This window comes from Setaria italica, chromosome II (assembly GCF_000263155.2).
Source record: "Setaria italica strain Yugu1 chromosome II, Setaria_italica_v2.0, whole genome shotgun sequence".
NCBI lineage: Eukaryota > Viridiplantae > Streptophyta > Magnoliopsida > Poales > Poaceae > Setaria > Setaria italica.
The window spans coordinates 8,271,403-8,286,427 of record NC_028451.1 but is presented as its reverse complement, the minus strand read 5'-3'; the positions used below and the strand labels follow the sequence as shown (position 1 = coordinate 8,286,427).

At 48.4% G+C, this 15,025-nt stretch overlaps 2 protein-coding genes across 3 annotated transcripts; both read left to right on the top strand.

The window, feature by feature from the left end:
* Nucleotides 1-1,760: 1,760 nt before the first annotated feature.
* Nucleotides 1,761-5,793, top strand: LOC101779676 (F-box/LRR-repeat protein At2g29930). Of its 2 annotated transcripts, none has more exons than XM_014804644.2 (5): nucleotides 1,761-1,987; nucleotides 2,616-2,788; nucleotides 2,937-3,963; nucleotides 4,213-4,383; nucleotides 4,453-5,793. In XM_014804644.2, the coding sequence occupies exons 3-5, from the start codon at nucleotides 3,313-3,315 to the stop codon at nucleotides 4,621-4,623; spliced, it is 993 nt and encodes a 330-aa protein (XP_014660130.1). In that variant the 5' UTR covers nucleotides 1,761-1,987; nucleotides 2,616-2,788; nucleotides 2,937-3,312; the 3' UTR covers nucleotides 4,624-5,793. The 2 variants fall into 2 exon arrangements, with proteins under 2 accessions (XP_014660130.1, XP_014660129.1); XM_014804643.2 differs by having other exon boundaries at nucleotides 1,762-1,987; nucleotides 2,605-2,788.
* A 4,254-nt stretch (nucleotides 5,794-10,047) lies between these two features.
* On the top strand, nucleotides 10,048-13,726 carry LOC101783026 (PHD finger protein ALFIN-LIKE 2). Its single transcript, XM_004955793.4, has 5 exons — nucleotides 10,048-10,224; nucleotides 10,351-10,383; nucleotides 10,492-10,714; nucleotides 12,868-12,988; nucleotides 13,090-13,726. The coding sequence occupies exons 1-5, from the start codon at nucleotides 10,122-10,124 to the stop codon at nucleotides 13,333-13,335; spliced, it is 726 nt and encodes a 241-aa protein (XP_004955850.1). The 5' UTR covers nucleotides 10,048-10,121; the 3' UTR covers nucleotides 13,336-13,726.
* Nucleotides 13,727-15,025: the final 1,299 nt, after the last annotated feature.

Sequence of the window (15,025 nt, the reverse complement as noted above, 5' to 3'; positions counted from 1 at the left end):
CTCCTCCCCAATGGGCCCAAAGGCCCATCAGGACCCTGATCCGCGCCCTGATCGGGGGCGCTCACCCTAGCATTGGGTGGTGGGCCCCTGTCGCGCTGCGCTATATAAACAGGGTGGGGGACCCGGCTCGGCTCACGAGGTTCGCCGCAGCCAGCCGCCCCACCGACACACCTACCGATCTAGGTTTTGCGCAGTAGCGGCGGGAAGTACCACCGCCACCTCACCGGCGACCGGACTCGGCACTGCGCGTCGCTGCCTTGCGCAGACTTCCCCAAGCAAACCAGCGATGGCCAGCAGCTCTGCTGCTTCCACCCCTAGGGGTGAAGGTATTCCTATCTCTCTCTCTCCCTCGGTACACACCAGAAACACCAAGTCCCTCATGTCATTTATGATCCCGACTAGATATGCATCTAGAGATCCTAGGCACGAGTCTAACAGCTCGATCTCTATAATTTCACGTAAGTATTTATCAGTTCTGCTGGATGTCCTTATATGAGATTTGCCATTTGCTTTTGGTGTGTGAATCTGTACAGTCCTTATTTAATCTATGGCTAAAAAAATAAGTTGTTTTCTCATTATCGGAAACTTACTACACATGGCTACAATTGAAAATAGTGCTCTCTTGTCACTTGCTGCTACGACTGATGCTTTTATTCATCCTTGTTTTGATTTATGTGTTTATTTCAGGTCATGCTCAATTTAAAGTCTGATACATTCCTGATATTCCCTAATATGCGAACTTTGTGCCTTAATAACTGTTTTCTTGATGGATATGATCTGAATTACAAATTGGAGGCGTTAGGGAGTTTTCTTCAAAACACTCCTTTTCTGGAGAAGCTTATTTTGCAGCGTTGTATGGTACGCACTCTTGTCTTATGTATCCTCCTCGTCTCTCATGATTTGTTTGGATATCTTACATGGATTCTGTATTTCCAAAAGTTTATGTCATGTCCTGATTATGAGTGGGAGACAGAAAGGAAAAACATCACTCTACAGCGCCAGAGCAGAAAAGCTCCCCAGTTTCGCCATCTGAAGCTGGTAGAAGTCCTCTACAAGCATGATCATGGTCACCAACTAGTTGAACTTCTGTGGTGGTTTGCGAGGAGCATACCGGATGCAAACATCAGCCTTACCAAGATTTAGATGATTCCTCTGTAGTCCTTTTTCTCTTTGCAATGTTCCAGCGTTTGAGTCTGCGGGTTTCCTTAGAATGTTGAGTGGACAGTGTGCTCTTCAGGGTTTTCAGCTTTTCACGAGTGGGCGAGTGGCATGTGCCTTCATTTTGCGTTGAACTAATGTTGTGATGCTTAAGCTAAGCCAGATGTGACTCATGAGTTCCCGAGTTTGATTCTGTTTGTAAGGCATGGTTTGGATCAATATTTTCGAACGAATGGATTGCATTCATCACACTCTGCTTGTATCATGGTATGATAAAACAGATGGTTCTTTTCTCAGAAGATTTTAACCATAACATCTAGGTCAATAGCACACTAACCAGCTGCCTTCATGCATATTTCCCATGCAACTTTGCATGCAAAATGGATCAATTGTCCTCGAAGTGATGACATCACATTCACAGTCGCGCCACCAGAAAAAGGGAATTGAATCAGAATCTGACCGAGTTTGGAAAGTTGGAACTCTGCTCATCCATTCCACATTTCCACCCAATCAGTTCGTTCGTTGCGGCGACACGCGCCGTCACCTTTGTGGGGGAGGATCGGCCCATCTCGAAAGGCCCAAAGCCCATTCACACAGAGTTCAGCAAGAAAACAGCCGGCAGCCGGCTCGCTGCTTTCAGTCCTCTCTCGTGGTGCTCCTGTGCTCGCCGTCCGGCTCCGTACGCCGGAGCCTGCCTAGCAGCCTCCCTCACCGGCCGCTGGAGCTGGGAACGGGAAGGGAGGCCCGGCGCCGGTGCCTCGAGGCTCCAGCGCTTGACTCCCGCTCCACTGCTTGTCCCGGGCTCTCGGCAACGGCAAAGCACGCACGGGTATTTGACTACCTGTTTCATTTTTGTTCTAGATTTCTCGAATAAATCCCCATTTTGTTCAAGCAAAGAGCCGTGTTTGTCCTTTGGGGACGGATCGATTGCGGAATGATGAATAGTAAATAGTTTTTATAGTTTCCATTCGAAAACGTTGGTTGATTTTGTGATATTCTACTCTAGGGTTAGATCTAACAATAAAGGGACTGGGATGCCCTGTACTTAGTTACATCGGGAGCATTGTGTTCAATAACTAAGTGTTGCTGTTTTTTTCGAGAAGATAATAACCAAGTGTTCTGAATGCGATGCTAAACAAATCTGCCTGTAAAGTAAGCAGGTAGCATAGTGTTCTTATAAATCAGAGGTATGCAAAACAGCGTTTCAGACTTTCAGTTACCACTTCAATCTGTACCTTTGCAACCTTTGTAGCTTTTAACCAGTGTAGGTTCCTTAAGTTTGATTTAACCTAATTAGTGACACATTTTATCAATGCCAACTATCTTTTATCCAGTATCGACTTATTCTTATCGTTGCTTGGTCATTTTCATCGGTTCCGGTTATATTGAATTATCGATGATAAAAGTTGTTTGACATATTACTTGGTTGTTAAATTTTTGCTTCAGTATATATGCAGTGTACAAGTAGGGTGAAAGCTTTGCCAATTCGAAGACCGGACGGAGCCTTGGAGGCGTTGCGGTGCGTGTTGACGGGCTTCATGCTGCTCCAAATGTCTAAGAGTGTTAGCTGTAGAGGGAAACCTTTGATCCAAGAGTTCCCAACCCTGAACAGTAAACTCCATTTCCTCAGGTAGCCCCGTTCTTAGGGATAGTGTTCTTACTGCACTGAGATTTGGATCACGAATTATCTTTCTAATTGCTTTAAATTCTTTTGGATGCATCTATTATGAATATTTGCACTATAATTTACGGTATTGGGAACCTTTTCCATTGTGCAGTGAATAACTTCCGTAACATCGAATAGGCATCCCACAAATCTTGGCCATCAGGATCCAGAGAACCGGACCCCTAACCTCCCTGTGAAAATAATCAACTGCTTGTGGAGGAACCAGATGTGAAGCAACCTGAACCAATGGCAAAGCGCAGAAAAGCCGGTAGCTCGGATGTCATTGGCGCTGTCGACCAGCTTAGCGTGCTGCCGGTGGCGCTGTTGACCAGCTTAGCGTGCTGCCGGATGGGCTCATCCACACTGTGTTGTCCTTCCTCCCAGCCCCAGAAGTCGTGCAGACGTGCGTGCTATCACAGCGGTGGAGAAGCCTCTGGCGCTCTGCGCCCCGTATCAGCATTGACGAGCAGGACTTCGGGATCTCCCTGATGATCGAACGTGATGATGCCCTAGAGGTGAAGTGGGCAAGGCTTGAGGATTTCGCCACCAACCTGCTGCTGTTCCATGATAATACCTCATCCTTGGGTGAATTCCGGCTTTCTTCTCGCGTCTATAACCAGCGTCATGTGGACCGATGGATTCACCGTGGCATTGAGTACTGCCCTTCTGTACTCATTATTCTGATACTGAACTATTGTCGCTTCAAGTTGCCTCCGGTAGTGGGTTCAAATTTTTGTCATCTTAAGATGCTGCGTCTTTGCAGTGTGGATTTGGGTAGCCATTTTGCGGACCTGCTATGTTCTGCATGCCCTGTCATGGAAGATTTGAAGCTTGGAAACTGCGAGTTTTCTGGCAATTCTTCTCAAGTCATTACATCGCCCACACTGAAAAAGTTGGAATTGGAGTCTTGTGTGAACAACACAGGTTATCCATTGGTGATCACAGTTCCTAGCCTTGCATATCTCTGTCTGTGTTATGGATACTATGAGGCTGGTATTTCTTTATTCAAGATGGATTCTCTTGTCAGAGCAAAGATTTATGTAACAGAATATGAAACCTTATCTCAGCAGACCGAGCGTGAGCTTCTTTGTAGCCTATACAATGTGACAAGTTTAGAGTTGGTGGGTTTTGGAGCGGAGGTATATCTTCCTGACGAGCTTCCCTTGGTCCTCCTTTACATTCCTTATTCCTGAAAGATGCCCGAACAATAATATTGCACATAAGTTACCACTGCTGCTTGGTGTCCTATGATATTTGCCATTTGATTTTGGTAGATGAATCTTGTACAGTCTTCATTTCATCTAGGGGAACAAATTGTTATCTCATCACTTGCTGCTAATGACCTATGCATTCACTCAATCTTGGTTTGGTTTCTGTCTTTATTTCAGGAGATGCTCATTGAGAAGTCTGATAAATTCCCAATATTTCATAATATGCGAACCTTGGACCTTCATGGCTGCTTTCTTGATGAATATGAATTGTATGACAAATTAGAGGCTTTAGGGAGCTTTCTTCAGAGCGCACCTTGTTTGGAGAAGCTTATTTTGAAGTATTGCATGGTACATGCTCTTGTCTTTTTTATCGCATCATGTTTCAGATGATTTTCTTAGAGTGCATATGGTTCCAAGGACGAAGTCGGACAGGACGAGACGATCTCACTTCGTCCCACGTTTGGTTGGGAGACAAGTGGGACGGAGACATCCCTACTAAGGAATATACCGCCAAGATCCGGGACGACCTCGTCCGGCAAAATCGAGCGGATGGGCTCGTCCCACTTCAACGTCGTCCCTGCCGTCTGACGCGAGGGAGCAATGGCGAGCGTGAAGTCGTCGCCTGCCGTCTGACGCGCCCTCCATGGCCAGCGAGGGCAAGCTCCGAAGCGCGCCCTCCATGGTCGGCGGGGGCGAGCTCAGCGGTACACCCTCCATGGTCGGCGGGGGACAGCTCCGCGGCGCACCCTCCATGGCCGGCGGGGGCCAGCTCCGCGGTGCGTCCTCCATGGCCGGTGGGGGCGAGCTCCGCGGCCCTCCGCGGCGGAGCCGGCTTGGGGAGGTGCGGGGAGGATTCGCTGGCGGGGAGAGCCAGCCTGGAGTGGCGCGGGGAGGGTGCCGGCGGTGAGGGAGCCGGTCGTGGGGGTGGCGCGGGGAGGGTCGGCGGCAAGGGAGCTCCGGGGATGGGGAGGAGGAGACGAGCGGACAGCAGCCGGCGTGAGATGAAGTCGGAGAAAAAAAAAACACGCAGGAGAAAGACAGGTGGGGCCCACCAATTATTGTATCTAACGGTGTTAAAATCGCCATCCATTCCATTTTCTTGATCTCTCATACCAAACAATGAAATGGGACCGTCCCATCCTATTTCAACCAAACACTAGATGGGACCGTCCCGTCCTATATTGTCTCCTATCCAAACACATGCTTAGATATCTTACACGGATCTTTGTGTTTCTGCCAAAAGTTCCATTCGATCCAAACACATGCTTAGATATCTTACACGGATCTTCTTTGTGTTTCTGCCAAAAGTTCCATTCGATCCAAACACATGCTTAGATATCTTACACGGATCTTTGTGTTTCTGCCAAAAGTTCCATTCGTTTTCTGATTCGGAGTGGGAGATGGAAAGGAAAATCATCACTCTGCACCGTGAGGAAGTAAAGACCTTCCAGTGTCAACAGCTGAAGTTGATAGAAGTCGTCTACGATCACGACCACGATCACCAACTAATTGGGCGCCTTGGGAGGAGCCTACCGGATGCCAGCATCAAACTTAAGAAACTCGAGAGGTTTTCCACCTAGCCCTTTTGTTTGTATACAACTTGTCTGTAAGGCATTTGTGTGTTTGCACAATTCCTAATGCATTGAGTGGACGTGTATGTGCGTCCGCGTGTGGGCATGAATCGGACTTAGGTCTTCCATCCTTTATTGAACTTACGTGAATGTGATGATGGATAAGAACATAAGGTTGAATGGTTGATTCATATGTGTTTCATGAGTTTTGAAGTCAATATACATTTACGTCTGGTTTGTATCGATTTTTGTTTGGTTTACGGATCAGATGTGATATGACCAATGCACTATGGGCCCCTTTGGTAGAGCTCCAAAAATGGCTCCTGAGCTGTTTTTGGTGAAGCCAAGCCAAAGGGGGGAAAATGAAACAACTTTTGCGGAGAAGCCATCCGGAGCCGGAGCCGTTTTACACGTGGGGAGAAGCCATCCGGAGCCGGAGTCGTTTTACACGTGGGGGACGGAGCCGATTTTTTTTGGCTTCGGTGGCTCCCTCTCGTACGCCTAGCCAGCGGTTAGGAAAGTGCCCCTCAAGTTGGCCAATATTATGCCCAAATTGCCACCGCAACCAGAAGCGTGTCGTCCCTCCCTTTGTCCTCGCGTCCCCTCGCCTTGCAGCAGGGACAGCGGCACCATGGACTAGCTCCGGCGGCGCGCAGGAAGGTGCTCCGGGCGGGGAAACGAGCGGATCGACTGTGGCTGACCTTGATCCAGGGGTTGGGGGCGGCGGAGGCGTTGCATCTAGGCCGGCGGCGGCCCTTCCCGGACCGACGGCGGTCGGCCAACGGCGAGTGCAGCAGGCGGACAGTGAGTCAGTGGGTGAGCAGGAGCGTGGGTGGAGGAGCTTGGCTCGGCGGGGCCCTATGCTGCCGGCGACGACGTGCTTCTAGGCGGAGGTTCCATGGCCCGGTGGTGGCAACTTGAGGCGGCGCGGCGACGGGGAGTCGGGCGATGGAGAGAAGGGCGGTGGAAGCCCAGAGGAGACGGGAAGATAAGGCAGATGGACAACGTGGAGAAAAAAGAAAAGGAGAAGGAAAATAAAGGAAAAAAAGAAAAGAAGAAGGAAAATAAAGAAAAAAAAAGAAAAGGTGAAGGAAAAAAAGAAAAAAAAGAAAGGAGGGAGGAGTCCCTTTTCATTTATTTTTTAATTCAAATAGACTTAAATTATAAACTAATATTAAACATTCAATACATCTATTAAAAAAAATATATATCCAAGAGCACGCTGGACATTTGACCTCTTACATCCATTCCTAAAAATACAGGAGAAATTGTTTTGCCAAACACTTTCCAAAACGGCTCCATCTACACCAGAGAAGTCGCTCCACCAGAGGAACCAGAGCTGAAGCCGTTTTAGGAGGAGTCGGAGCCCTGCCAAACTGGCCTTACGTTGTTATGTATTATTAAGGGCCTGTTTGGCAACAAGGTGTTAAAGTTTAACACCCGTCACATCGGATGTTTGGATGCTAATTAGGAGTATTAAACATAGGCTAATTACAAAACTAATTGCACATATGGAGTGTAATTCGCGAGACGAATCTATTAAGCTTAATTAGTCCATGAGTTGACAATGTGGTGCTACAGTAACCATTTGCTAATGATGGATTAATTAGACTTAATAGATTCGTTTCGCGCATTAGCACAGGGTTCTGCAATTAGTTTTATAATTAGCTCATATTTAGTTCTCCTAATTAGCATCCGAACATCCGATGTGACACTGTTAAAGTTTAACACCTCGTATCCAAACACCCCCTAAGTTTTCTGATCAGTGTATGGACTTGATTGGCTACAGCTTCCACAAAGCGAGCATCACCATGCACATAACCACGCACGTAGTACGATCTCTTTTGAACTATCTGAAAATCGTAGGGATGGGATCATGTCTATTTGGTAGCAACCCAATTGTAAAAAAGAAACAGGAAACACAAGAATCTGATACTAGGAAATTATTTGTAAAATAGAATACTGAAAGCACATTATCATTTGGCTGGAACACATGAAAAACAAAGGAACGAGAGACAGGAGCGGACACGGCGGCCACCAAAGTTTTTCCACGGAGATAAAGACCGTGTTAGTATTTCTCCAAATTTCCTGAGGCACAAGAAACTTTGTACAGTACTCCCTCCGTTCCAAATTATAAGTCATTCTAATTTTTGTTAGAGTCAAACCATTTTATGTTTGACCAAAATTATAGAGAGAATCATAAAGGTTTATGGCACCGAATAGATATACTATGAAAATATATTTAATGAAGAAATTAATGGTACTTATTTGGTATCATGAATATTAGTATTTTATTGTATAAATTTGTCAAACTTGAGATACTTTTATTCTCCAAAAAAAGTTAAAATGACTTATAATTTGAAACAGAGGGAGTATAATTTTTGGAGGCGTACTCTTCGTTATGGGATGCTAGAAACAGAGTGTCTTTTCTTTGGGTGTCCTTTTGATTTACTCCGTTTCACCATGCTAAGATGAATGTCTGGAATGGTCCACCCACATCAGATATGAATTACTTCTTTAACTGATTAATCGGTAATATCTCGTGGATTCATAGACACATAAACGCATTCATGAGCTCATGTTCCTCGCTCTCAAAACCTTAATTACATAATTGATTACAGTCTTGATCCCAAATTATAAATCGTTCATAAATTTTACTATGCAGCTAGATATATATTATATCTAGATGTACAATAAAAATTACAAACCTAGAAAATAAAAAATGACCTTGGAGTACTTAATAAGAGTAAAGTTTATTTTTGTCCATCCAATAATAGGAATAAAGTTTATTTTTGGCCATCCAATTATCTCCTCAATTTGGTTTCAACCATGAAACACCAAAATCAGGAATCTTTGACTACCTAATTATCAAAACCGTGTATATTTGACCATCGAGCTGTTTTTAGTGGGTGGTTTTACTGACGTGAATACCACATGACGATGTGGCCCACACGTCAACTTAATCTTCTCCTTTCCCCTCTTTTTCTTCCTCTTATTAGGGCAGGCCCAACACCGTCATACATGCATGATGGCTTTAGATAAAAAGTTTGATTCCACATAGATCCAAAGCTTTGAGACCACCAGATGCACAACCAAAGCCACTGCTACCTTTTTACCCTCTTGTACCTGCTACTCTCTTTTTCTACCTCCCATCTCTCACCTGCCATGAAGCACCAGTGACTTGCAGAAGTCACTCTGACGGTCTGCAAGCTACTGCTTTAATTCCACCTTGGCATCCGAACCTAGTTGGCATTTGAGGTTACCAACCCCATCACCGCATTGGGCCTGCTCTTACTCCACACGGCCGTCTCCTCCTCCTCCTCCGGTGGCGAGGTGCACGGCGACGGTGAAGCACGGGAGGAGGTGCAAGTGGGGCTGCTGGTTGCGGTGTGATAGGAAGAGGAGTAGCGGTAGGAGGAGGCTGGCATGGTTTGGGTCGGATGCGAAGAGCTCTAGCACGGGGAGGAGGTGGATAGGGCAGAGGAGGGGTAGGAAGGGGAGCGGCGGGAGCTCCTCAGCTTCTAAGCGCATGCTCCCAGTCCTGGGGGATGACTTCGGCACCGGCGGCGGTGGGGAGGAGGAGGGGGAAGAGCGCTGGCGGTTGCATGAGCCGAAGCCGTAGCACATGTGCTCCGTCGCACTCAACAACGTCCCCTTGGCGGCGGCTGCGGAGGGGGAGGGGGCGGACGTGCTCGGCTCGGGTGATGACGCGGACGGTGGCGCGTCCTTCTCATTCCAGCACGTCCAGGGTGGGTTCGGCTCCTTCAACTCGCTGGGGACGATGCCAAGCTAGGGGAGGTCGCGATCTGAAGCCTGCAGAGCGTGGCACTAGCATGGAGGGTTCGCTGGAGGCGGACGGTGGAGTCCCCTCGACGTCAGCTTGTGGGGTGGAGGCCAACAACGAGAGCACCTAGGCAGTGGGTAGCGGCGGCGGTGTGAAGGTCCTGGAGGGAGAAGAGGAAGAGAAGAGGGGAAGGAGAAGATTGAGTTGACATGCAAGCCTCATCGCCATGTGGCATCCAAATCAGCAAAATCATCCACCAAAACAACACGATGCCCAAATATGAATAGTTTCGATAGTTGGGTGGTCAAAGATTTCTGATTTTGGTATTTCACGGTCGAAACAAAACTGAGGTGATAATTGGATAGTCAAAAATGGACTTTACTCAATTAATAAAGCTCTCTCTTTGCTTGAAAAAAATAATACTTCACCACAATTCTGTCACAGAAGATCCTGACCACCCTCGCCAGCGCCAGGTCAGCCTAACCGTCGCGCCCCACCGCGCAGCGATCCTCCCAACATAGACCACTTCCTAGACCCACCCCTCCACGTGCGCAACCTACCCACTGACCCGCGGGTCCCACGGTGCTCTCCCTCCGTGCACCGTGCCCACCGCCCCGTCCTCGCCTTAAATCCCGGCCCGGTGTCAGAAGCTCCGACCTCACCCTGAACCCCTCTCTCCCCAACCGCAGGCGCCGCCGACACTGCCCCGGTCTCCGCCGCCGCCGCCGCCGATGGAGACGGCCGCCCCCGTCTCCTCCTCGCCCCGCACCGTCGGGGAAATCTACAGGGACTACACCGCGCGCCGCGCCGGCCTCGTCCGCGCCCTCACCTCCGGTACGCCGAGGGCATATCCCCCTTCTCTTTTCCCATCTCCCTCTGCCGTTGTCGCGCGCCGCCTCTTCTCCGGATCTCGCGTCTCACACCCCCGTGCGGCTTCCTTTTGCTTGGCTTTGCTTGCAGATGTGGACGAGTTCTACGCCTTCTGTGACCCAGGTACGACCGGATCGGATCTGACCCTGAGCGCTTTCGTTGGGTTCAATGGTTGGTTCGGGTTTGGGGTTTGATTGGCTTGGCTTGGCTGGCTGGCTGGTTGTGTTGCAGAGAAGGAGAACCTGTGCCTGTACGGGCTCCCGAACGGGAGCTGGGAGGTGTCGCTGCCGGCGGAGGAGGTGCCGCCGGAGATGCCGGAGCCCGCGCTGGGGATCAACTTCGCCAGGGACGGCATGAAGCGCCGCGACTGGCTGTCGCTCGTCGCCGTCCACTCCGACGCCTGGCTCGTCTCCGTCGCCTACTTCTTCGCCGCCCGCCTCAACGGCAACGACAGGTACTTCGCCTACCCCCCCCCCCCCCCCCCCCCCCCCCTCCGTCAGATTGTGAATGGAGCGCACCGCGCTCTCGCTCTGCTCTGTTAAGTTGGCCGTCTCGGTTTCAAGAATTCGGCTCTGGTAACCGTCGAATTCGATTCTTGTCTTGTCTGCGGGGAGATGCTGCTCCTGTGCTCGTGGGGTTTACGGATTGCTTATTTTATTTCACTGCACCTGCGGCATGTGTGTGCGCACATGGTTCTTGTGCTTGCTTCGTTTCCCCCTACCTTTCCCCCTTATCTTTCTGCTGTCAATGGGGCCATGTTTATCACTGTGCTTGCTTTATTCTCATTAATGCTTTGTACTATGGTTTTCTACTGTGGCCACACTGTAATATTATAGTACCACATCTCTCTATCTTCGTTGATGAAAAAGGTATTTGGAAGTTTCCTGCGGGATCCTTCTGAAATTTAGGTGTTTTGGACACATTGTGGTTGCCATCCATTTTTTGTCTTGCACATTTGCACTCTAGAAAGTAGTATGAAAATAGCGATAGGCCATGCTACCCTACAATTTTGGATTAGTATACTTGGACGAATCATGGACCAGTTGAGTTTACATATTTTCAATGGGGGGAATTTATGATTTCACCTCTCCGAATGAGATTTTAAGGTGATCCTCACTGCTAACGATTTTGTACTTGGATATGCCACTTTGTTTCCTTTTTCATGTTTAAACCGAACTGTTCGTCAGAACAGACTGAACTTTCTGGGACCAAACTGGTTGGTCTTGAAATCCGGACATCCCTAACCATTAAACACAATCAAATTTTCTTATATGCATACCATGAATTTGAATTCCTCAGGCTAATTGGATCCTTTGAAAGATATTTGAAATTTCCATTTTTCATATCTCTTCATTGTATTTAGTCACAGTTTTCCGATTCTCCTTGAATTTTATTTTATTAGTTTGGTTTACCATACAAATCCCTGCATATGCAGTAACTTTTGGGTTGTTGATCTACTTGAATAGCTGACTGTCATGCCCATTGCAAGATTTATAATCTTTGTTTTCATCATCCATTCACAAAATCTCTTTCTTCCCCATATAGGTTTTCTGAGCTTTGGCTGCTAATTCATGTCAGTCATTGTATCAATTTGCTTAGGTGCTTTATGAATGAAGTCCTATAATTTCTGCCAGTCAGCTTGACTCTGTTCTTATTTTTTAAAAGTGGTTATTTTCCATTTGTTTTGTGCTAGCTCCTTTTGCCGTATTGGGCTAATCATTTTCCAGAGTGAAATCGTTCTATTTCCTCATATTTGTATTTCATCTTACTTCAGCCAAAACAATTTACTAATTATTTACTAAATGGCCAGTATCTACTTGTAGTGCTTTAAGTGCACTCCATGCTTTCTTGGGAAATTTGAAGTTTTAATGGCGATCATTTCTAAACTTTTTCCATGTGTTTTCATAGGGATGCCATCAGCATGCGAGCTATTTGGGGCTATTTCATTGTATATTACATGGTTGGCTATGTTTTTGTCTATGACTTTGTGGATGAAGGCGTGTTTTATCTAGGATAGTTTCCAGACTATCTTGTGACAAGGGAATACAATCTTGCTAGATACTGTCCTTCATACAGTGTTCAGGAATCTTCTGTGGTAGTTACTCCACAAGGTCATTACAGCTTTCACTTCTATATATCAAAAGTTACACTCTCTGTTTTCACAGTTAAGGTTAATTATCATACAACAACGACAAAGCCGTTTAGTCCCAAGCGAGTTGGGGTAGGCTGAAGATGAAACTTTGCAAGTGTCACAAAATAGAGGAATGTAATAATAAAAAGGTGGTAGCAATATAGTAAAACAAGTAATAAAGGTGGTGACAATAATAATAAAAGTAGTAGTAATAATACTGGGGTACAGGTATCATACTGCACTATAAATTGTCTCAGATTTTCGTGACCCATTTGGTGACAAGAATCATAGTTCACTCCATATGTGAACTTTTGGAGTAGCTAGTGCCCTTGATTCTCCTTCTGATTTGAAATTACTGCAACAACATCCACACCTCTTTTCTAGAGAATGCAGTGAGCACGGTTAATGGATAGTGTGATCAAACGTCTTGACTCAATTTTTCTCCTGCACTCAGTATATTGCTTTTTGTTTGTCAGGAAGCGCTTATTTAACATGATCAATGATCATCCATCCGTGTATGAAGCAATGGTTGACCGGAAGCAAAGGGAGAATAAGTCTGGTGTTGATAACAGTGGCAAATCCAGGCACTCAACAAAGGTGACAAGTTCACACCATACTAGTTTATTTTCTCTTTGCCAAAACATTATGCAGCTGTCTGCCTTTGAGATTTCAGACTGGCATTTTACTTTGTTATGCAGCGAACAAATGATGGGAAGATGAAGAACTCAAGATCAGCGGTTGTTGAAGATGGGTATGAGGATGACGAAGAGCACAGCGAAACCCTCTGCGGCACTTGCAAGGGTCTCTACAACTCGAATGAGTTCTGGATCGCATGCGACATTTGTGAGCGGTGGTTCCACGGCAAGTGCGTGAGGATAACCCCAGCAAAAGCGGATCAGATAAAGCAGTACAAGTGCCCTGATTGCTCCAAGAAAAGCAGGTAATAAAACCTTGGAGCTGTGGCCTCCCATTGCTGACTCAGCTGATCAACCAAACGACACTCTCCAGTTTGGCTGTAGATGTGAATTGCCATAGGCATTGTCTTTGTTGTGGTAGGTGCTGGAACAGGACACATACATGATAGTTGGTCTAATAGACTGGTCGAATGCTGTTGTGCTTGTTTTCATTGACATGTGGAAACTGGCCATTTAGTCTTGAGAAATCATTTGTTGATGCCATCTTGGACCTCTTGGTTGGTGTGGTATTTGCTTGTTGCACTCGGTAATCTTTGCGTTGTGGATTATAGCTACTTGGTCACGTGGCGAAATGCGAGATTTGCCACTCTCATGAGTGGGCATTTGATGATGATTGTAAAATTGGTTAGTTTTTCCTACAGTTTATTTATCCTATGCCGTTTTGCCCCTGTTATCTGATTTCCTTAATTTGTCACGGATCAGTGTCTATTTGGACGTTAACTCTGCCACACATAAGTTACACCCGACACCTGTTTAAATTTATTTCAATTTCTTATCGAAATACCTGCCGTTTCATGTTTTGGCACCTGGCCTTTCATTCAAAGTTTTTTGCCACGAGCAAAGAGGTAATTCCCCAGATCCAAAGCTGTCACGTCTCCAGATCAACAAGGTTTAGGAGGTCTCGAACGGTGTTTTCTTGATCTTTTATTACTCGGAAGTGTGTACTAGTCTTGAATCAAAACGGTTTCGGACGGTAGAACAAACAAGATTCCAATTCCAAGTCGAGTTACGGCATTGAGTTGTCATAAGCAAAGCCATGATGAATCGTCTCGAGTTCTCAGAAGCTCTGCAACAAGTAGTTCATCTCGTTTCGGGCAGGCAGCATCAATGGAGCCACCACCGACATCCCCCGCGCTGAAGCGACCCAGGCTATTGCCTCCGGCAACGACGGCGGCACAGTCCATCCCTCCGCCCCGCACGCGAGCCGCTGCCGCCCCCTCCTCGTCGCGGCGGTCTACGACGCCGCCGACTTCTCCCGCGTCAGCGTCAGGCTCGTGGACGTGTCCTCCGGCGCCGCCGTCGCGCGGCTGGACGGGCTCAGCAGCGGCGCCCACTTGGGCGCGGCTGGCGGCCTGGTCTGCCTCGTCGGCGCCGGCGGCGACAGAGCCGCCGTCCGCGTCCTCGACCCAGCCACCGGCGCGGCGACCGACGTCGTCATCGCCGCCCCCGGAGATGTGATAGCGGCGGCGGCGCACAGACACGGTCAGCGGGCCTCGCCGCCGTCGCACGTGTTCGGACAAGTCCCCTCCACGGGGGAGTACAAGGTGCTCCGCATCCACGCCGCCGGCTCGCCCGGCCAGTCCCAGTCGTGCGAGATCCTCACCATCGGCGGCGAGCAGCCGCGCTGGCGGCCGGCGCAGAGCGCCCCCGTGCACGTCGCGGCGGGGGCCTACCGGAACAAGGCGGTGTCGCGGGGCGTCGCGCACTTCCTGCCGTCGCCGTCGCCGTCGTCCCACCACGGCGCCGGGTGCGGCGACGGCATCGCCTCGTTCGACCTCGGCGCGGAGGCGTGGCGGCTGTCCCTCCTCCGCGGCCCGCTCTCCTCCTCCTCCGGCGCCGGCGCCGGCGGCCGACGTCTGCCGCCCGCACCTGAGCCTGGCCGCGGTGCACCACGACTACCCGGGCGGCTCCATCGACGTGTGGCTGCTGGCGGACCTGG